Source organism: Arthrobotrys flagrans (genome assembly GCF_004000055.1).
Source record: "Arthrobotrys flagrans strain CBS H-5679 chromosome Unknown unitig_8, whole genome shotgun sequence".
NCBI classification, from domain to species: Eukaryota; Fungi; Ascomycota; class Orbiliomycetes; order Orbiliales; family Orbiliaceae; genus Arthrobotrys; species Arthrobotrys flagrans.
In genome coordinates this window covers 4,467,365-4,489,821 of record NW_027137553.1, presented here as the reverse complement: position 1 = coordinate 4,489,821, position 22,457 = coordinate 4,467,365, and the positions used below count along the sequence as shown (strand labels likewise).

General features: G+C 45.2%; 6 protein-coding genes across 6 annotated transcripts; 3 read left to right on the top strand and 3 right to left on the bottom strand.

Annotated features, from left to right (window-relative positions):
- Positions 1–2,707: 2,707 nt before the first annotated feature.
- On the top strand, positions 2,708–3,013 carry DFL_007780 (uncharacterized protein; the record flags this gene model as incomplete). Its single annotated transcript, XM_067637418.1, has 2 exons — positions 2,708–2,871; positions 2,950–3,013. 2 exons carry the CDS (start codon positions 2,708–2,710, stop codon positions 3,011–3,013), a joined length of 228 nt encoding a protein of 75 aa, XP_067488937.1.
- Positions 3,014–4,641: 1,628 nt separating this feature from the next.
- DFL_007779 (uncharacterized protein) lies at positions 4,642–5,687 on the bottom strand (the record flags this gene model as incomplete). Its single annotated transcript, XM_067637416.1, has 2 exons — positions 4,642–5,219; positions 5,291–5,687. The coding sequence occupies 2 exons, from the start codon at positions 5,685–5,687 to the stop codon at positions 4,642–4,644; spliced, it is 975 nt and encodes a 324-aa protein (XP_067488936.1).
- Positions 5,688–6,800: 1,113 nt separating this feature from the next.
- Positions 6,801–7,846, bottom strand: DFL_007778 (uncharacterized protein; the record flags this gene model as incomplete). The annotated part of the gene is made up of 2 exons (XM_067637415.1): positions 6,801–7,354; positions 7,435–7,846. The coding sequence occupies 2 exons, from the start codon at positions 7,844–7,846 to the stop codon at positions 6,801–6,803; spliced, it is 966 nt and encodes a 321-aa protein (XP_067488935.1).
- A 795-nt stretch (positions 7,847–8,641) lies between these two features.
- DFL_007777 (uncharacterized protein) lies at positions 8,642–9,611 on the bottom strand (the record flags this gene model as incomplete). Its single annotated transcript, XM_067637414.1, has 2 exons — positions 8,642–9,123; positions 9,182–9,611. 2 exons carry the CDS (start codon positions 9,609–9,611, stop codon positions 8,642–8,644), a joined length of 912 nt encoding a protein of 303 aa, XP_067488934.1.
- A 1,936-nt stretch (positions 9,612–11,547) lies between these two features.
- On the top strand, positions 11,548–13,888 carry DFL_007776 (uncharacterized protein; the record flags this gene model as incomplete). Its single annotated transcript, XM_067637413.1, has 2 exons — positions 11,548–11,975; positions 12,046–13,888. The coding sequence occupies 2 exons, from the start codon at positions 11,548–11,550 to the stop codon at positions 13,886–13,888; spliced, it is 2,271 nt and encodes a 756-aa protein (XP_067488933.1).
- A 4,256-nt stretch (positions 13,889–18,144) lies between these two features.
- On the top strand, positions 18,145–19,296 carry DFL_007775 (uncharacterized protein; the record flags this gene model as incomplete). The annotated part of the gene is made up of 2 exons (XM_067637412.1): positions 18,145–18,448; positions 18,578–19,296. The coding sequence occupies 2 exons, from the start codon at positions 18,145–18,147 to the stop codon at positions 19,294–19,296; spliced, it is 1,023 nt and encodes a 340-aa protein (XP_067488932.1).
- Positions 19,297–22,457: the final 3,161 nt, after the last annotated feature.

Genomic DNA, 22,457 nt, shown 5'->3' with positions numbered 1-22,457 from the left:
CTCCGGCTAAATGTCACCAGCGCCCTGTTCTATAGTATAATAGCTCTTAGGGAATAGGATCTACAGTCGAATAGAAGATCTTGGGAGATGTGAATTTCTGTGAGGTAAGTATTTGGTAATGAAATGCTAGATTTGGTATGAACTTACGCACGTGTGTGACGGGGTGGATATGTAGGTACCCGTTGTAGCACTTGAGTGGACAGCTAGTGTGGTAGGTAAAGGGAAAGCCAGAGCTTCTGGATGCACTATGCTTGAACGAGACGATCATACACAGCTGTTTCGAACGAAAAGGAAGACAAAAAATGAAATTCTTTTTACGTAAATATTCTCCTTTAAGCCATCCTTATATATAAAGAATTTGAGAAACGGTGTAATGGGGTAGCTTCATTGATGGGCTTCTTTTTCGACCTTGTAATTGGGAGTTTACAAGGCGGTACATACATATGTTCCTCTCATCTCTTCCTTTGTGGGATGGTAGTGTAGTAGAGGTAGGCGAGTGAACCAGCATCTGCCGGTACTCTCCCGTTCCTGCATGTTTGAAACCCCACCTGTTGAATTCATGAATTCACCAGCTGGCTTTTGATTTTCGCCAATCCGGTGGTGTGGATAAGCTTTGGGGTGTACCTAGATAGTATCCACCCCTCCTTTATGAAAGGTATATTGCGAAGTGCGGGAAGCAAGCTTTTATTTCGTCCGACGTTCGTTATCTTGGAACGAAGACTAGGCTACCTTGTTCACTTCAACGTTTTATAATTTAGACATCTCTTCCCGCGGGTGGAAGCACTGCTAGGACTCCCTTGGATACTATCTGACAGTTCAAGCTTGAGGGATCAAAGTGGGGTACTAAAGCTATACTATTTCCTCGGGGTAGTGGGTAGTCTGATAAGATATCAAACTTGTAGCTGTATGTCTAGGATATCCAAAAATTTGGCCGCCTGAGTGGAATATCTTTCGAATGCAGAGTTCCGATCTAATTATATGATTTTCAGCCATGGCAAGTGCGATCATAATGTCAGTAGAGACTAGAGTGGAGAAGGTGCTTATTTTGTACTAGGTCTCGAAAATGGTGGCTGAAACTTTTATAGATTTTCGAAGTTTCTTTCTCCAGATCTCCGAATTGGCTGTAAGTCCCGGGGAGGAAGGAGTTACGGCGATAAGGAGCATAACCCTGGGGATTGGACCAAGGAAGCTGTCAATTAAAGATCGAAGTACAGGTACATTGACAGTGCATGAAGGCGTCCGGCGTCCGGAACCTTTAATTCGGGATCTACCAGGTGCAAATCCCAACTCTGCCCGGTCGATATTCCAAAAACACGCAGAACCGGGCAGATTTTAATCAAAGCCGCACGCCAACATATTTTGTTTCGCTCGTGTGCCGTCTTGGAGTTATAGGAGGGGGTGTATGCGATGTAGATAAGAGTGTTATATATTGCCCACAATTTTTCAGATTAACAAGGGCAAGAACCTCGCCTATCTGCCCTGCTTCGACTGAGATCTCCGCGGGCCGGGCTCTTCCTCGCTAGAAAAGCATGGCGTGAATCGTGTAACCGGGGTAGGAATTAAAGGTGGGGCCCTACACGAGACAGTTGCAAGTTAGATAGATATCTCGAATCCACAATTCCATACGATTTCATTTAGATATCTTCAAATACACCCCTGGAGTGAGCCGCCTCGCATTCAGCCCGTGGAGAAACATCGCCGCCAAGAAGAACCTCACTATCGAGACTTCAAGATTCTGGTTTCCAGAATGGGGTTCCGAAAGCCATCATCGTCAAACCCCCACGCGCAACACAAGCTTTTGCTTGGACTCTCATTGGTGCAGCGACGAAATGCCTGTCCCTTGCGAATTTAGGGGGCAATGGTTTTGAAATTCGGAACGCCAAATGTGGACATTTCCTTTGCCTATCTTTTAGATTTAGCTTATTCAGGTAGTTGGCCATAGATACTGTGTATATGGTTCGGAAAGGACGATAAAGGTATATTTAAGGATGGAACGGCCAAGAGTGGTGACCGATATTCTAATTTGTTTAGACTCCCAAAGGTTCGGGTTATTTCGATTACTTAGGGTTACTCTAAATGCCGAATTTGATTATATCTCGGGCTAACCTCTGGCTATAGCCCTCATTCCTGGAAATTATTATCGACATTGCATTTGATTCATCTCAGCCCGACTCAGGCAGACGTATACAGACAGCCCTAAATTAGCAGTATAAGTCGGCTAGTTCACAAATTGTCAATCCGTTAACCCGTGTTTTACCAAGGCAAGAATACAAGATGAGACGAAAAGCTCTAGTGTTCCTGCAAGTCTCCCCATTCGTCGATAGGTCACATTCCTTGGCCTCGTCATCAATTAGAACCATGTGATAGTATATCCTCTGTTGGAAAATATTTTTTTCCTTGATATAAGACATGCCGAGTGTCTATGAACCCCGTATTAGCGAAGGGGAGAAAATATGCATTCGGTTCCTGATATTCGCTCGATCGTTGCATTCTGCACTTCTAAACATCCCCCTTGAAATTCATCGCATCTACGAAAAAACCATACCAAGTTCTAGACCTTCTATAATCCAAACACCATATCACCGTAAACCCCCACCCGCATATATCCGAACGCGAGACGCCCGGCAGGGCTAATTCTTATCCATCGTATCCAATACCACCCCACCCAAACCCCCACCAGCCGATTAAAACCCGCAAAAAAAGAACCATGCCGTGCGAACCCCAAGTTTGGCCTCGGCTCGACTGGTTCCAAGGGAGATTCGATTATGCGGCAACTGAAACGGAAAGAGAGTGTTTACGTTCCACCTGGCTACAGATAATCAAGACGCAAGATTTTGTAGAGAGGGATGCACAGATCAGGAGTGCTAACTAGTAAGGAATATACTTTGTTCTCTTTGGATAACTTGTCGTAGATTGGAAACTAAGGATTTGTGTTTTTGATGTGACTAGTGTGGAGCGGGATCCTCAACGGCTGATGTTAGAGGTATCACCTCGCATGTGGAGTTATTCTTGAGGACTATCTTGACAGGGGATTTGGGACATGAGGTCGTCTCGCCTTTATACGGCGGGGACTGGGCTGGGATTTCCGAATGTGGCTGCTTTGGGTTGTCAATTCTTGGCATTTGAGCCTGGTTATGTCATTCGTTGAGAAAGAAATCCTGAGAGTATGCATGCAGATTTCCTAAAGATTATAATTTCTATATTCAACTTACGAATATTTTCAAATCTATTTCTTGATCTCGATGCTAGTTATCCTCTATCTACTGTTTCACTGAATATCGAATATGTTGCAAAGTTTCTTCTTACCAACACTTTCGGAGACCTGTCAAATATCACACTTGGTTCATATATACATACGAATCGAACGAGCTTGGGTTTCATATATACAAGGTAGTAATGGGAATGGCTGGGTTTTATTTCTTTTGTGCCCTTAAGGTTCATGTAGAGAATAATGCCCATAGGTGTCAAGAACGATGATAAAGCAAAGGATGTAGGTAGTATCGTGATAAACCTAGCAGGTTATAGAGAGTTGAGATTGGATGTCGGTTTCCCTTTTCGTCTGTTCGAAGCTATGGTACCCCTGTTGATGATATTAGTCTGTAAAATCCCAAGTTAGCACTGCAGTATTTCAAAATATTCGAATCCAACCAAGCCAAAGTAGGGAGACAACGACTCAAAAGAGTTGCATACTCTTACCATCCCCGCCCTTCCCTCTCGAACTCATCGGGTGCCATTCTTTTCTCTTCCCTTCTCTTCATTTCCGCAACCATCAGGTGCCATTCCCTTCTCTTCTATCTCCTTCCCTTACTATCTAGCACTATTTCGTTCTGCTAATGGAAAATAACATTCACCTGCTGTGAGGTAGTGATATGGCCTCTAGGAGACTACCAGCTATCTAGCTGGCCCATCAGCTATACATAGGTAAAATGGACGGTATAGAGCGGTGGGCGGTAGGCCCACCTATAAGCCGGAGAAAGACAAGAGAATAATATAAATATATATAATAATACAATAGGGGTATAAGAATGAGCAAGGGAAATTGGTTGAACAAAGGAAACTCGTTATACAAAGGAAACTTGGTTGGAGAGAACATCGGTAGGAAACCGATTTATAGAACAAGAATGCCAAGATGCGTTAACAAATCAAAAATGCAACAGAACACTCTGACCACATATTTCCACCACACTGCTTCCTTTCTCCGGCTTGCCCATGTTTAGCACATGGGTAAGTTGGGAAGGGAAGAGAGGAATCAAAATATAAAACGACTACGAAATGTTAGTTAGTTAGACGGTCGATAACAAACCCACCGGGTCTTTGAACAGTATAGTTTGATATACTTACCACGAAAGCAAAAACAAATATAAAAACGAGCCGAACCGAAGGGCAACTTATATATCAAGAGTTACCGAGAATGTGCAACCAAAGTATCGGGCAAACGACCGGAAGAGATGTGTGGCCCTATGATTAACAACTTCGTAAGTTAAGATTTTTACCAATTTATGATATCTTAGGGGGCGAGGTTGCTTACCTTGCACGGAATAGATATAGGGTTCTTATTTTACAACGAGTCCCCACCTCGTCGGCTTAGGCCATAGGAGCCCTAAGCTGCTCCATAGACTTGAGCTACCATTTGTGGACTTCTCAAGCGTCCATCCACTGCTGGTATGCTGCGTACTCCTCCTCGTTGTCTTTGAACCCGTTAGGGAAATGGTACCAGGCAGCTCTGGCAAATTCCCTATAAAATTCCCTGGGCACGGTCCTTGGTGGAGTAGCGCTGGTTACAAGAACAGTGCCCCACGGACGTGGGTGCACTGTTCTCTTCGGCCCTGGTCGGTCTCTGCCATATAGATGCGGGCTTGAGGTATCGACCGTCGGGTCGACCCCATCTCGCAACCAGAACGGGAAGCCCCTCGCAATGGGGCCCCGGGTTGGTCGCGTGATGGAGCCGACCTTCGAGTCGACCCAGCGCCGCAGCCTCAGGCCCGTTTCCATTGCCATTCGTCGGTGAATGGACTTTCTTCCCTGGCGTCTGTCACAGGGCTCTTCGTCACGAACTGGGGTGGGCTTGGCCGGAACGGTGATTTTGCAATCACCGAACTCGCGCCCGGTTTCTGCCCCAGCTTCTCCTCTTTTGTTCATCACCGGCAGGACGGGTAAAGAGTTCCCCGCTTCTTCCTGTGCTCTCTGCTCCAGGTCCTCCCACTCCTCCAACGCCCTCACTGTTGAGGAAACTCTCATTAGCATATTATATATACAACGAAGACTTACAATCTGGAGAAGTGCCACTTACATCTTTTCGGACCAACGACAATGGTCGTGAGCCTCAAACCTCTCCGGTCTAAGGTCTCGTATCGCAAGTGTCGGTCGATTTGGGATCGCTCCTCATCGATCATGTTGGTCGACAAACTGCGAGGGAAAGCTGGACGTGGAATCCCATCGATACTGGCCAAATCTTCTTGACCATACGCGGCAACCGAATGGGATGAGTGGACTGCTGGTCGAGGGGAAATTGGCCTTTCCGGTGAAATCTCAAGTGGTGACATTTCTGGGAAGGCAATTCCCACAGTAATTGGGGCAACAAGCATCATTCGGTTGCCATAGACATGCTCACCCTTCTGCTCCTTCTTTTTGTTATTCTTCTCCTTTCCTCCTCGACTGAATAGTTTCTGGATCTTTCTGATAAACATTGCTGCGGTTGCTGGTTCAGCTTGATGGGTTTGGTTAGTGGTGGTGGTGGTGGTGGTGGTGGTGTTAAACAAGAGTTTTCTGATGAAAAGGATGATTCCGGGGTCTAGAAAGACGATTGCAAGAGTATTTCCAATGGAGACAATAGCTGGGAAATAATTTGAGAGAAAAACTGATTGAAAGTGGCGGTGAAGAGAGAAAGGTTGTGACAGAGAGTGATGGTTGTGAAGAGAGAAATAAATAGCTCGGGTCGAAGACTCATTTTTTCAACCCGTTGCTGTGGTTATCGACGCGTCTACGGCTTCACCTTCAAAACTATCCAACATTTCCTTCTCACAAGGTTACATTATACGGGCTACATCATATACTTGGTGCGTACCCTTCTATGCTTTATACTCACAAAAATATTAATTTTTACGTTACGGATACATAAACCACGAAACACTCTTATCGCCCGGGCAGACTAAATATTATGCGTATCTACCGAAGTACGCCTATATGAGATTCCCTAAGATGCCCTAAGAGCTACTAAAAATATACATACACTTAGATTTCAATACTGTATCTGAATGACAGTCACTTTAACTTTAATGTTTTGCTCCCAGCCCACCCGACAATAATATCAACACATCTAGATTATAAAACCCAACATTTCGACAGGGATCTAATTAACAATGGCCGACAGCTATATATGTACTACATATGCACCACAAGGATGTTTTGCATAAAAAGACGCCACCCAGACTGGACAACCATGGGATAGTAATCAAACTAACTAGAATTTGCCTTGAGGATGAAATGCAATAAAAAAAATTTGGGGGGGTGGAATGGAAAAGAATGAAAAATAATAAATAAAAATAATAAAAATAAGAACAAAAATAATAAAAATAAAAATAAACTTGCAAATAAAAATAAAAATAGAGTGAAAAAACCGTATCCGTGATGCTAAAATGGTAGCAATAAATCAATATATCGACCTGTCAAGAACGAGTATACGGTACTTACCAAAACATAATTCAGGAAGAAATACGAGAGACTTTTGGGGTCATTATTTGTCGGGCCCACCCGTCGACTAGGGTGATTGGAGCCCCCAGCTGCTCCAGAAAAGTTGGTATCTACCAAATTAATGGCGAGACGGCGGCGGTATCTTTAAATCCTCCTGGGAAGATGTACTGAGTTTCCCGTGCGAACTCTTTGTAGTATTTCGCCGGGACTGCACGGGGCCGCCCCACTGTGGCTACCAACATGGTGTCCCACTCCCGTGGGAACACCGTTCGTTTTGGGCCCTTATGGTCTCTGCCAAACAAACGTGGGCTGGACGTGCGCGGGTCGGCCGCCGGGTCAACCCCTTCCCGAAACCAGCGTCGAGGACCCAGGCTGAGTGGGTCTTCGGCGGGCTTCGGGAGGGGCTTGGCCTTTTGGCCGACACCGCGACGTCCAGTACCCACCGATTTAGTCACCTTATCGATCTTAAATGCCCTTGCAACCCGATTGAGGAGGGGCTTTCCCTCGATCCTGGCCAACGACTCTTCGTCCTTGACGGCCGATTGAACGGCAACGCTGGATGGGCCAGTCTCGGATTCGGTCCCTTTCGTCTTGACATCCAGCGACTGGGTAGCTTCCTTCTCTGCCCCTTCCATCGAATCCTCGTACCCTTCCAATGCCCTCACTTTCAAATATAAACATATCAGTAATGATCATATATATAGAAGAATATTGATTAGTAACTAGCATCCAGAGGCGACTTACATCTATTTGGCCCAACAGTCGTAACTGGAGCATTAATATCCTTCTTGTTCAACAATGCATATCGGAGGTGCTTCTTAATTTGCATCTCCTTCTCATCTAGCTTGTCGAGCGATGAACTAGATTCCCAAGCTGGGCGGGGCACCATGCCAATCGCCGCGAGGCCTTCTTGACCGTAAGCTGTCAAGGAACGACAAGACGTTGCAGCAGACAAATTTCTTTGCCGGACGCGGGCCTTGGGCGGTGCTTGTGGCATATCCGGTTCCAGGCCCCCAGGAGGCAGCTGCACGCATACCATTCCGGCAGTGACAGGGGCGGCTACGAGCGTACGTCTACCATAGACATGCCCTTTAAGTTTTGTTTTCTTCTTATCCCCGCGGACAAAGATGTCCTTGAATTTCTGAAGGAACGTCATGGCGGCAGGTTTTGGGTATACGTAGGATATTTTAGATGAACTGATAAACTGATAGAAGCTGGTTTCAAGATAGTAATATGGGTTTGGCTACCGGAGCAAACGAGGAGATGATGCAGTGCTGGCGAACTCGAATGTGGTGCTATGGAGATGTGAAGTGAAAAATTTATGATACCGGGTGTTGGTGTTTATCTGAGCAACGATCTGGAGTCCGGCCGGGCCTAACAACGACATGGTGACAATAACAAAGACAGTGGCTGTTCTTTCAACTCATTCATTTTTCGTACCTATTTCTTTTACATAATATCAGAGCCACTTCTTCTATTCTACTCTCTGCGGCATCAAGGGAATATACTTCGATTCTTATATCGTAGTCCTCAGTGCTATAGTATCCTCTATACTATTATCCATACCGGCATTACAATATTCTTGGTACTTCAACAGCTGGCGGATCGAACTCGAAAACACCATATCTAAGATAAGTTACAACAGCATATGGTTTTGAGCTTCACTGATATAAGTCGCATTAGCTTTTCGCATAGAGCATAGCGTGTCAGCCAGGCAAGACCCGTATTGCACGTTCATGCATCATGAAATACCTAGCCCAATTTGTTCCCCGAGGAGAATGGGCTCGAAAACGATACTTCGAGCCGCCACCTCAGCTGTACCCATCTAGGCCTAACACAAGTACGAACCAACGGACTCCATCCTCCCATATCCTTCCCCTCTATCTTGAATCCAACCTAAGAAGGCCTGGCACTCCGCCTCCATGCTCTCAAATCCGTTTGGGAAATAGTACTACGTTTCCCGTGGGGGACAGCGCGTGGTCGCTCGACCGGTGTGACCAAAGTAGTTTCCCGATCCCTGGAAAAACGGTGTGCTTTTCGCCGCCTTGTCTGTCTCTTCCATAGAGGTGAGGGCCGACCACGTGTGGTTTAACCCCTGATCTACCCCTCCTGCAACCAACGTCGAAACCAATGCTAGACGGGGTTTCAACGGGTTGCAGGGGGAGGTTGATCTGGGGCTCCCACAGCGAGCTGAGCCCAAGCGCCTCTTCAATCCGTCTAACCCAAGCGCCGCTTCCATCTTGGTGAAGATAGCCATATCCTTCTTTTCCGCCAAGGCCTCCTCGTCGGCACATTTAGGCACGGTTTGGCGCCCTTCGTCTTTAACCTCTGCTCCTCCTTCTCCTTTCTTTTTGCCTTGGGTGGCCGCCAGGGAAGCCTTTACTCCCTCCGCTGCTCCCTCCTCGAGCTCTTCATACGCCTCGAGTGCGTCCACTTTTTCCACAACTCAATTAGCCAACTGGACGAAGAATATTTAAATTATATACCATACAGACGTTGAGTATCACTTCTCTTAGGCCCAACAAGCAAGGTTGGTGTCTTAATCCCTCGTTTCTCCAACTTCTAGTATCGGCAATGGGTCTTGACTTGGGATTGGCTCTCACAGATTTTGCCATTCGACAATCCGGGGCCCAGGCCGGTCCAGGGATACCGTTGATACCGGCAAGGTCAGTCTGCCCGTAGGCCATAAGTGACCGAACGGTGCGGTGGCCGGCGAAAGCGGTATTCTCTTTAAGGAGGGCGCGAGGTGGGACGGCTGGAAACTCGAGGGCATGCTCTTCGAGACTGGGTCGTGGGATCTCAGGCGTCATAGGTGCCATCCCCATTGCCAAAGGAGTGGCTAGCAACCCGTTATGGGAGCGGACCTTGCTCTTCTTTGCCTTGCGGCGAAAAATACCAAAAAATTTGTCCGCAAATGTCATTTCGACTTTAGGATGCCGTAATTCAGGGATATCTGGGGTGGGTATTCAAAATAATCGATTGATTTAGTCAGGGTATGATCGTTAGGAGGGCGGACGCTTTAACGGGAGAAGTTGTTGAAGCCAAATGGAGGAGGATGAGGACGCGACGATAATTGAGAGCAGGAGGATGGTGGTCTGTTAACAAGCACAGGTAGGTTAGATATCCGGTCTACGAGTTGTTAATGATTATCTTCGGCGACCATCTTTACATATCTGTATACTTGCTAATCGCGCGGGCCTTTTATTATTATTATTTATTTTTGTTTTTGTTTTAATTTTATTATTTTACTGTATTTGTTTTAATTCGCTATTTGTGCACCTCTAGAGACGCTATTGTCCTAAAGATATTGGTCAGTTCGTCTGCGATACCAAAGCCTCATGTTGAAAGGGCAATTCTACGATTTCTTCGCATACATGTACGCAGGCCAGTTGCAGTGCGGCCAATGCGGCCATATCGGTCCTTAACTAACCTGTTTCTATGACCGTTATTCTATCTTTTAGGCTTCGTATCTGGGGCCGTCCTGAACACCAATGATAGGTCAAGAACCAGGCCAATTCACGTCGTCACAATATATAGATACTTGGACATATTGGATCAAATTAAATTTGCATAATTGTATAGAGCGCGAGTATTGGCATCTAATTATCTAAAGGCATAAAAGGTTCTCCATGCTGATTATTTAGTACCTAGGCTAGTCTCATACCTAGACACCACTAAGGGGCCTTCGTTTGGACCTAGGCCGTAATTACCTGTTAATATCTAGCCACTGCTAGAAGCTTTGTCCTTCACGTCTTTCGAGGTGGTGAGGTTTTATATCAACACATTTCGAGTCTCAAAATCCAACGCTTGGTAACCTTGCTTAAAATTCTGGGCCGAAAATTGCTGGGATAATGGGAAAGTGAGCTAAATCTTAAACATTTCGATCTGTCTCGAGAAATTCCATGCTGTGAATCCAAACATCCCGCCCTATCAGCGCATTCCTGATAGGTCTCGAGCTAGCTTTTAAACAAGCAGCATTCCGTTTCTCTTCACGGCCCGTCATGCATGTTTCGTGCTTTCGGTTGGTGCACAAAAACTTGCTGATTTTGAAGCCCGCTAGCTAAACGCTGCGTTGGGGTTCGGACAGGGGCTTCACGAAATGTCCCTCTCAGGTTGCTTCGACAGGGGTTTTTGGCAGTGGAGGCCCATGGATATCAACCCCGTATTGCATGCAATATCTTAATAATCAGGGGACCCTTCGACCAAACAAAACTGCCAACCGTCTGTGCAAAGAAAACGTTGAAAAGGACCGGGACGGAATACGGAATATCGCGGCGTCGATGCGCTTTTGCACACAAGGCTCAATGGAGTCGTTTTACCGAAAGAATTTCAGCCTCAAAGGCAAGTAATTGCGCAAAAGTTGGCCCCTTTCCGAGATGCAGCATATATACATACGGACATGCTGCTAAATCTGTTCTCAAGACAAAGGCCCTGACCGAAACGCTCCTGAGGAGAAACACTAGCTGACATTTAGTGCTCTCGGAATGCGTTTCCCAGGAGGGCTGACTTAAGTACTTGAATTATATGTCTGGACCGTGCTTGAATCACTGGCGCCTGAAGAAGCAATCCAACCCCAATTTCCTAATAAAAGAAGGGATGATATCTCATCAACTTGGATTAATCCTTCCGTGTCACTATCAGTAATCGATATCAAGCTCCTCCTCCCGCCTTTCGAACAACCCCGGAGGATTTGTCGATTTCTATTCTCTTCCTCAACGTTCGCTTGGACTTTCTCCCTTTGTTTTATATGCTAAGATTTGGATTCGCGCTGTCAAGTAGAACTTGCACCCCAAACTATATCTCCTATTTCGACAGGGCTCTGCTGGACTGTGGGGAAGCCGGCAGGACGAGGAAGGAATGGCACCAAGATCTTCGTACGCTCCGCCGGCGCCGTTGGTACTGCAGAAGCAGAAATCCAAGTCGTCGTTACGGGGTTTTTTCAGCAGTGGAAGCAGGAATAATTCGCCAGTTTCACCGGTTGCGCCAGTTACGCCACCGGCAACACCCAGGCACCTATCCGAGGCCACGAACGGAACAATATCGCCAGTACCGAGTTCGAACTCATCGAAGGATTCGACTCTGTCGTTAAGAGCTAAGGGGCCGTCATATTCGAGCTATGCGAAGCCGCCGATACCACATATCGTATTTACGAAAATCGCTCTGGAGCTGAGAGTGATACACGGGAGCGGACCGATAGGGGCACCATGCGATACTTGTTTTATGCGAGATCTTTGCTCGTTGGCGTTAGTTAATAAGAGGTTTTCGAAGGGCGCTTTGCGGTTACTGTATGTCGAGCGCGCATGTTTCAAATATATGATACCCAAAGGCTAATTTGTGGAACCGTTAACTTGGTAGATACTCGAAAATACGACTGCATGGGCCTGACTCGGAAAACTCGAAATTCCACTTCGGCAGCAAGAAGAACGCGATAAAGTACGGGGCACGAATAAACCTACTATGCCGCACATTACGGTCGCGGCCAGACCTCGCAGAGCTGGTTGTAGAGCTCAAGCTCCCAGCTTACGATCTCGGTTTGTTGGGTCCGGAAATCGCAAATATACATTCGCTAGCAGCGGGGGTGGTAATGTGCTGCCCGAACCTTGAGAAACTTGTCGGTTTCTATCCCACCTTTGAATTTGGTATGGGAATCGAGGTACCCGGAAATCCAAAAGATGAGGAATGGCGAAGAGGTTCGGATAGGCTGTGGCAGGCACTCAGCACCCGCAAGAAATTTAAGGAGCATGTATGGCTCCTTGTCGGCGAACAGCAGTTCGAACCGTCGCCCGATGATATCGGATATCTGGACGAGAACGGAGTGTTCCGTCAAGAAGTTGACCCGCTCCCTCCCCAGCAAGTCCAACGGTTCCTCTCCTACCACGCCCAATGGCAGAATCTCGAAACTTTGGTCCTCCACGGAATGAACACCATATCCTCCCTCCTCCCTCACGACTTCATGGCGCTTTTCCAATATACTCCTAATCTTACTTCTCTATACGCATCTCACTTTGCATATTATCAGTTCACGGACGAAGTTCTTTGGTATCTCCCAAAATCTCTTACGGCTCTTCGTCTTGAATGCCTCCCCGGCCTCACTGACCGAAGTCTCTCTTTCTATTTTTCATCGCCCCAAAACCCTTTGAAGAAGCTCTCTCTCATAAACCTTGATATCCGCTCCCTCCTTCTGATAATGAAGATTTTTGCAAACCTCGCCGAACTCGATAAATTTACACTCCTGCAAGAAAACGCTCCAGAAATCGACGAAACAGATACACTCTTTCTGCGCCCACTACTTGCATCTCGTTCACTCAGATTCCTCCACTGGGACTGCCTCAACTCCGGGTCCGCAGAAGTTCATCTCGCAAACAGTATCACCGACGGCGGCTTTCCAAAACTCCAATATCTCCGTGCTCCATGCGACAACAAGGGAATTCTTCAAGCTGTCTGCCGACCCCGCGAGAAAATTGAACTACCCGGTGATAAATTTCGTTCCCTGATAGTCCGCCAAACACCTCAGAAAACAAGGCAGGCCGTCAATGCCTATACCCCAGCTACGCCAGAGCGTAGGAGCCGAAGTAGCAGCAGCAGCCGTCATAACCGCTCACGGTCCAGTTCTTCGACCGCAATAACAACCAGCCTACCACCAATGTCGCCAACCCCGATAGATGCCGAAGAACTCACCCGTCACCTTCCAACCGCTCGGTCGAAAGCTCAGAAAAGACTAGAAGTAGCCTTAAACCCGCCTTCAGCGCCGAATCCACCAGGGACGTTCTCGGCATCGGTTACCGCACGTCGACCAAAAACGAGTTACTCTTCTGCTGACAGTATGGGAATAATACCGCCTCTTCCAACAGGCACCTTCCACATTCATATCATTGTTTCAAATTTTGATGGACCGAAAAATTCAGTAAAGGACATCGTTTCATACCACGGATACCTCGGAACTATCAACTCAAAAGTAGAGTACTTCTTGCTACCGGATATTCCAGGTAGTGAAAGTGCACTTGCAGGGTTAGGCGATATCATGGAGGCAGGCTGGGAATGGAAGGAACCGGGAACGGGAAGCAGTGACGGGTGTACAGGGATGGTTAATGTGAGAAACGCGGTGAACAACGGAGGAAACGGGAAAGCTATGCATAAGTACTGGAGCCATAGAGAGAGATGGCCATGGAGGATGATTGCTTTGGGAATTCTCTTTTGAGAAGTTATATTATCTGGAGCAGGATTCTTAGTAATATGCAGCCCTTTTTACGATACGATTTGGCTTCTATGTAGTGTACTTTTAGCCGCCCCTGATTTTTTTTTAATTATCATTTCGCTTCTTTGGGTTTGGGGCTTTAGCGGGAGGGGATTTAATATTAAATGTCGAACCTTTGAGGATCGAGTGCTTTTCTAACACTGTAACGAGCCCGTATCTGCTTACACCTTATCAGCTTCCAAACGAGAATTTATGCGAATGAGCCATGCGCATGCGTAAACGAGATCTCAACCCAGGCTTTCGAATTTTGTGCCGACCAGGTCTTGATCTGGGTTGTGACAGCTATCATCATAGTATAATCCCAGGGAGCTATGTGTCCCCGTCCGCTCGACCCTTATAGACCATTACCACGGAGCTTGTTTCGCGATTTAATATCATGGTATTATGTTGCGTTTTCATTCGATTTGAGGTATCATACCCAGATGCCCGGAGTATGCCCGCAAAAACCTGAGTGGCTCCTCTCTCCTAAGACATCCGGTCGAGATCTACTTAATAAAATCAAGAATCTACGTATGCGATCCCGGAGTCTAAAACAGAGCAACTACAATCGACGAGTACTAGCTTCCTCCAGCTTCCCTTACCTCGATGATTAACACCGAAAGGTCGATTTATACTGAGCATTCTTAACTTGGTACATAATCATCCAGTGTCTTTTATATTTCGGTTGTATAGACCCCTTCAAGTTAGGTACGAGACTGCCCTATATGTAATTCGTGAGGAGCCAATATAATATCATGTTTTGGTGTTTTGATACCTAGAGATTGTCGAAGTAGCTCCATGCACGGACCGGGATGTCACTCCGTATTATATTTAAAGCTGTTGGATTTGGCCGGAAACTCCTCATCTCCCTTCTGGAGAATGTTATTTTCAGTCTTAGGCACCCGCGGATATGCAATTTGGGGCCGACTTGCTAATCCTTAAATTCAAGAACCGTCTTGGATTATGAAAGTCCCTCCCTGTTCAAATTCGAAATTATTTTGGCGCCTAACATTTCGTCGTCTGCAGAACTTCCACGCAGGAAATAACGTTATGCTTTTTGTTTTCTTTAATTTTTTTTTATAGATTATTTTCAGCCGTGCTCTCAGAATGCAATTTCATATTTTGAAAGAAGAATCTAGGCAGTGCAGTCGCCGCTACATCCCTTTAGTTGAAAATAGCTTCAGTCACCGCATGTTATCTTGGCCTATTTCTGGGTTGCAGCTCTGCACCATGTATGTTGGATATTCCATTACTAATCGGCCCGGGGGGTTCGCTTAGCTGTGGTTGTGACATTTTGCGAGTTTGATGATTATGAGTTTAGTCTAAAGTGATATGCTTTATATTTTAAAACTTGATCATGGAACCGTAGATAAACTGAAATACATATTGAAATCGGAGGCATAGAATATCTGGTAGTTTACGATCGAAATGAATCCCACATTTTGCCCCAGTTAACATTCTCACTGCTGTACCGAGTTCTTGGGGTTCCTATATGCTTATATTAGAGTAACAGAATTGCTTTCGTGATTCAGGCAGTTTGCACTTTAGTTTCAATTTCTAAATTTAGCTAGTAGAAGAAGGATGTCTTTGCTGCGTCAGCACGAAGTAGGTACAATTCCTTTACGTAGTACACACTAGTTAGTAGATCAATGAGTACGCGTACGTAGCACGGAGGATATAAGCTTTGTCCAAGAGTTATTCGCCAAGAATCGCCCGATTATATATATCTTTATCGATAAACGGACTGTCTTCAGGATAATTACTATGCACTGTTAGTTTTTCTCGCTTTGTTCTTTAGAATTGGGCCCTCGCTCAGAGTAAAATGTGGCTTATGTTCAGATCTCGTTATCTACAAACTTTTTTTAATTTGCTTCAGGTTCGAAAGAATTCCACGATTTCAAGTACTAGTCTCGACACCCCGCTGCAAACCTTTTAACATGGTAACTAATTCACAAGTAAAAACTAGTCAGCCTTGGCTCTAGACAGCACATATACTCTGTAATCACTTCACAAAATGTTTGAACACGCGACAAGGGTATACGTACCAGACTTGTCGAGACTTGCGAGGTAGAATATCAAGAAATTTCCAACAGCTCGAGAGTTGCGTTAATCATCACCTGCTCCCTCCCTATTCATCAGACAGAAACGATAGAATAGATTTCGTGATGATGTTAGTCAATAAGGATATAATCTTCCAGCCCGGACAACTGGCTAAATGCATGAGCTACGTTAGGTTTGTAGAAATCACTTAGTTAGACGGAATAAACCGTAGAGGGCTCTTAAAACAGCTATGACGGAAAGCTGTTGTCGAAAGCGGCTTCGCAAACGGAAACTTTAATACACAAGCTAGACATAAACGTTGCATGCGTAAGGTCGGGAGCCACATAGATGTTTCCGCTGGGACCGACTTGCGCTCGCCACTGCGAGCGTGATTCTGTTTTCGCTTAACATCGCATTCCACAGTACATCAACTCCAGCTCCAACCTTCGCCTTTATCATTGCCTCGGCCTTCTCAGCTTGGTCAACAGCGAAAGGGTCACATTAACCCCTCTGGGCTCTTAACCGCTTCCGGCCTATTTAATCGCCAGTTTGTAGAGTATTGACCGGTATCGCTAGCGAAAGAGTTAGGGCGCGCGGGTAGCAATAAAAGCATGTTGGCATGCGAATTAACAAGAAGAAAGGTTTATTTGAATCTTTCAGCTGACCAGCCTGAAGGAAACATGCGAACAAGAGCTACCCATAAATAGCGTGGCCGTAGTACCCCGGCTGTGGGATCATTTTAAACCGTCCAACCTAAGTCGATATTCGTAGTGTGTACGCCATAAATATCTATCAAATTGCAGCAGCCTTCGTTTTAGATTCAGGCCAACAACTCTAAAAAAATGTCAAGAGCGGTTGTAAAGCTGAGCGCGGCATCTCACAATTCTACTTGGCACAGGAAACTCATATACTTCAATTCGAACATGCATTTTTCCATACACCAAATTCCTCTTTGTGATTACTTAAGTAGTCATTAGCCATTAATTAGTATCAAGATATTTTGGCGATGGGTCCAGATCTCTTGGGAAAGAATATTCTTAATTCCTGTTTATTCTGAGCTAAAATTTCTTTTATAAGATTGCTGGATCGAATTGTTGCAATATTTCGACAACGGATTTGAGCTTCTTGTCTTGGTTTCGGGATCATGAAAGCGAGATATGCGGTTTGTTATATAACTTCTAGACTTGGCACCTAATTTCTGGCTCTAATTTTCTTCCGAGTTAATAGAAGGACGATAGGTATCGTGCCCGCGATATCTGCGACCGCGTGGGGGCTGGTCGACAGCACCTGTGGGCAGACCAGTTCACGGTACAGGCTTAGGACGCTACTTAGTTGTGGTTCCGTTGGCCAATAAACGATTCGTTATCACAACGAGGATGCTGTCATTCCTCCAGGTGTAACCCCAAAATCCAGACTAGTCCGAATGCGGTTGGTTAATAACCAATCCACGAATATAAGGCTCGCCGGTATAATAAACAAGTGGGATGGCATGATTTTCAGGTGAATTTGTACATTATCTGTACTAATCTCCAAAGCGGACTAACATGTACAAGTTCTCTAGCTGCGGCTCCGAATGATGAAATCTACAAAATATAATTACATTTTCTATTGGAAGACGAATAGTTATATTTATTCAGGGATGTCCCTTTACCATGCTGTGGAGATCCCGGCTTGAAACTTTTTCTTTTATTCCTTCGTTATACCACAAGCTTTCTTTTTTTAAAAAAAATAAAAACAAAAATCCATGTATATTTTATAACTAAGTCTTCAACGATTATTATTTAATTTGGGATTTCCACCAGATTATACCCAGCGATGCTCGGCAAAGTGTTAAGCAGTATTCAGAACAAGCCCCCCGCCGTTCTGTCTACAATCTCGTCCTATGGACTGGACTCACATTCTTTTCGGTGGCCGCATCCACATACTTTTTATCTCAGACCAGGCCTACTGTAGACTATTTTACCCACCGTGAATCGAAATCTGGGTCACCCGCAAATCGCACGAATCCGCTTCTAACAGAAGAAGGAATCGACCAATTTGTTCTTGATCATGGCTACCCTCGCCTCGGAGAGAGTGCCAACTTCACTGGTCTCCGCCAGCTTTGTGACTCCACAAAATGGCAAACGCATGTCTATTTCACTTGTACTCACAATCTTGGTGGTCTCATGAATGTTCGCAATATGGTTTTAAACTGCGTTCGTTACGCTATAGCCGCCGGCGCGAGTGGGTTGGTACTGCCCCAGATAGAAGCCCGTGATCCAGCCGCCCTGAGCAATCTGAAAACGGGAGAGTATCGGAATATGGGTTATCTTTTCGACGAAACTTGGTTTAAAGAAGTAATGAAGGAAAGCTGCGGACAGATAGAATTGTTGGATACGATTGAGGACATCCCATACTCGGGATACGCCATGATGCCGGATCTAATCAACATACAAGCCATGATGGGGCAGCCGCCTGGTAGTCGACATGGGCTCTTGAGAAATAGTAAGTCCGTTATATTTTGTTGAAGATGTGTGAATCATGACTTCTAGAGGAAATTTCAAAAATTTTCAAGTGGTTGAAAATCGTTCGTCGAGCAAGATAACTAATAACTCGTGAGTATCGTTTTCATAGAGAAACCCTCGGAGTTCCGCTCACGCTTCAACAAATTGATTAAATCCCAAAGCAAAAAACCATCTGAAAGGTCACCAGTAATCGTTCGATTGGATGACAAGACGCTGTTCAGCTTCCCGCCATCTTTCGATCCTCCCACCGTCGCAAACAGTTTTGGATTCATCCTCGAATTCCGCCTAGATTTATCAGGCCTGTCAAACGTTATAGTCAACCGTGTACACAAAACTTTGAATGACGGTGCTGGAAATGATTCGTATGTCGGCCTCCACCTTCGATCGGAGCCAGACGCAGGAAAGTACTGGGCTTCCTGGGACCAACTAGCGGAGGCAACCATCTCCGTTGCCGTTGAAAATAACATCAAGCTCATATACGTTGCCTCCGGAGATACCGATGGTATGGCTAAGATCACCAAAAAAGCAGCGGATTCAGGTATCAAGGTGTTAGACAAATGGAGCGTATTGTCCGGCGATGAGAAGGAGTACTTGGCGCCGTTTAGATTTGATCAACAGGCCATTGTGGACTATTTGGCTTTGATGCAATCGAATATGTTTGTTGGGAGCGGACAGAGTAGTTTCAGCTCACAACTGATCTTGAGACGGGAATTTCTCGCCAATATTTCATCAGCAGAAGGAGAAGAGAATGCAGAGCCCGAGGGATTATCAAGAAACCAATTAGCAGGGCCAGGAAGGCTAGGGTATTGGGATATGGATTGGCCCTGATGCCATGATTGCAGAAACCTTAGAGTCTTTGATTGGAGTACTGATTGTATATTAATATTCTGTTTGCTTTCGCTCTCTGAATTATATTTTCCATGGACTGATAGCTGGCATTTTATGGAAAATGATTAATTTACGACGCCTATATTATAGATACTATAACGTTTAAGATTAATACAACTCATCCCTGACAATGAAATTTAAACCGGATATCATACGAATTAAAATTTAATTTATACTATGAAGTTTCGAAGATGCTCAGCATCGGCAGGACAGAAAAGTTAAACAAGGGCAAAAAATGTGTACTATAGAGGAGCCAACCTGTGCTTTCCATCCTAGATACAAGCACTAGCACTCCGACTCAACATTGTTCTACCCTGTTTCTCCATTCTGAGACTAGTTCTCCGGTTTAAAATTTCCCCATCCTGTCTCCCAATCTCAAAGCTATTGTCATAGGATCGAGTATCCCCGCTAGGCTCTCTGTCAAGTTCGACCGGTCTACCGGTAATTCTGCTCTCGCCGCATTCTCTTCGAGTTCCCTAGCAGTTTCGTCTCCGACAAGTTCTACAGTCTCTCCATTGGCATCGAGCTCTGTCACTCTCCGCTTATTAAGCACCGATAGCTCATGTTTATGCCCAAATCTTGCTCCATTATCTTTATCCAGCGGCTTTAGTACCCCCCTACGAGACCATACTTTGCTTCGTCTCACAAATAGGCCTCCAAAAGGTGCTGAGTATATCCATGATCACCTTCCTCTTTGCGAAGAGCCAGAATGCACTTGCTATCAAAGCAAAAGCACTATAGTTTCGCCTATTGTACCACCAATTGTTCCGCCAAAAACTCCCCGAGGCTGTGTTTCCTCCAGGAGTTTATACAGGAGTAGGTGGGGGATGTATTGAAAGAAGTATATCCAACCCTGGAGACGTCTATCGGTTCGCTGGAATTCGTTTTGGCGGCGAGACCGACTTCATCGTTGTCATGATCCCAGAAGGCATAAGCTTGTCTAGTGTAGATTCGTCAAGTTGTTAGTCATTGTTAGTCAGAGCTTTAATATATTTTGGTGTGCACGCAAAATCCATTACATCCACTAGAGGTAACGACTTCCAATGTAGAGATTCAAATTTGAGGCAAACGATTCTGTGAACGTACCTGAAAAACGGGAGCCCAATGACGAATGATTCGTGGAAGAACTTTCCAGTGCAACAGCGTAGCCTCCATTGGGTAGAGGTTTAATTATCTTATTGAAAGTAACGTAGATCCTAACGCCTTCTGGGAACACGAATTCTAAACCCCATCCATCTGTCGGAATATCGCTCGTGTTCCCAGAGTTATCGAAAACGGTATTAATCTGGAACCGATTTTTTTGTTAGAGCGGAAAAAGGCTTGAAGGTAGTGAAATCGAACTAAATGATATTAGCATCCTAAGTATATACTAGAACGAGTAAAAGTTTCTAGGGACACATACTCGAATGTATAATCAAGGTAGGCTACTCCGGGTTCGGTATCAGTTCGAACCACAAAGTTTTCAGGAGAAGATCCATTGTCCTAGTGTATGATGATGAATAAAGGATCCAGACGAGTCTTTGTTTGTTCAGGGTGACGTACTTTGTACGTTCTTATCGGGTCCTTCGTTTGTGCGGTGTCAAAACCTCTGAAGACAATATTCCCGGCCGGGTTGGGAAAGGTAACATTACCATCCGGGCCCAATCTGACAACCAGTGAATTTCTTACGTCTACACTGTAGTCTGGTGTATTAGTAATACTTGAACGACTGAGAGCGTCTAGAAATGTAAGCGGTTGGGAACTAATATGGAGATATAAGTAAAACTCCTGGGCCACTTCAAATGTATCTTTTAAATCACGGGATTGTTGACCGAGTCCTAATGACGGTGTCGTGAAATTCGCCTTTTGTGAGACCATAACCCCGAAAACGAGGTTGCTAACCTCGGAGCCTAAGTTGATGGAACCAAGACCCACAGCTGCTCCAACTAGATAAATTAATATAGCACCGCAGGATGTCGTTATATTAAAGGAAGCAAAGAAGAAACAGTAAAATAAATACGTACACCGTTTTCGAGGTATGGAGCGACATTCTCAAACCTATTGAAATTCGAGCTATCAATATCAGAGGACGGAACTGGATCCTTGTTCATTGGAATTTTACACACATCTAGCGCTAGCGCGCTATTGCCTACAATATCCCGAAAAGTTTATCTTTTCACAGCTGTCGGATATTTCTGAGTTGCAAGATGGAGACTCTTCTCCCCGTGCTACCCATGTGTCCCATCCGGAACTTATTGGGAGGTTTAATTGTGCATTACCTGAATAAAGCTACTAAAAACATTGCATAGACCCTTTTAGCTATAGTTATAGGTTTATGAACTCACCGATCTTTACATTTTTAAGGTAGAGGAGCGAAAATTTCGGATTCTGAAGAAAAGGTTTCGCACTTGATATATATCGAGAGCAACGACAGAATCTTACGTAATACAGCGGTGTTATTCTATAATTGGCTGACGTTCCTCCTCTGTATGAATTGCTTTGTCGTTTCCATAGAAAATTTCCGGCTAGCTCCTGGGTGCCGCTTCGGTATTGCGATAGATAAGGATTAGATCTAGATTTATTTGCAAAAAGTAAAAGGGTAAGGTATTCGCGAAAGTTCGATGCCACGTCTGTCAAGGACACATCCTCTTGTTTTAAGCCCTAATTATGGTTGATCTATTGTTCGTAAAATTTTAAACGAGCGAGCCATGTTAACGTTTATACTCAGCCAAAAAGTTTCTGCCTCCTCCTCTGCATGGCGTCACGGGCACAGGACTTAATGTCATTGTGATCGATAAGCACTTAGGTGATTATAAGTACAAAAAGAAGTGTTTACAGGTCAGCTATAACATGTACTGGTATTTCCTCCCATATTTAGAGGAGGCTCAAGTTAATTGCCGATATGTCGATATGCGCGATATTGGGCGGGAGTTCATGTACGAGGGTCAATGATCAATCATATAGAATGTGATTTGTTCGAATAGCTTGAACGGCGGCCCTCTGTCCCTAGAAAGAAAGAATTTGTGATACCACACCAAGGGTTCGCATTACGCAGTCTGTCTTAAATCAGGAACTTGCAGATTCGCTTATTCTTATTTGTAATGCCGCGACATGAACTGCTC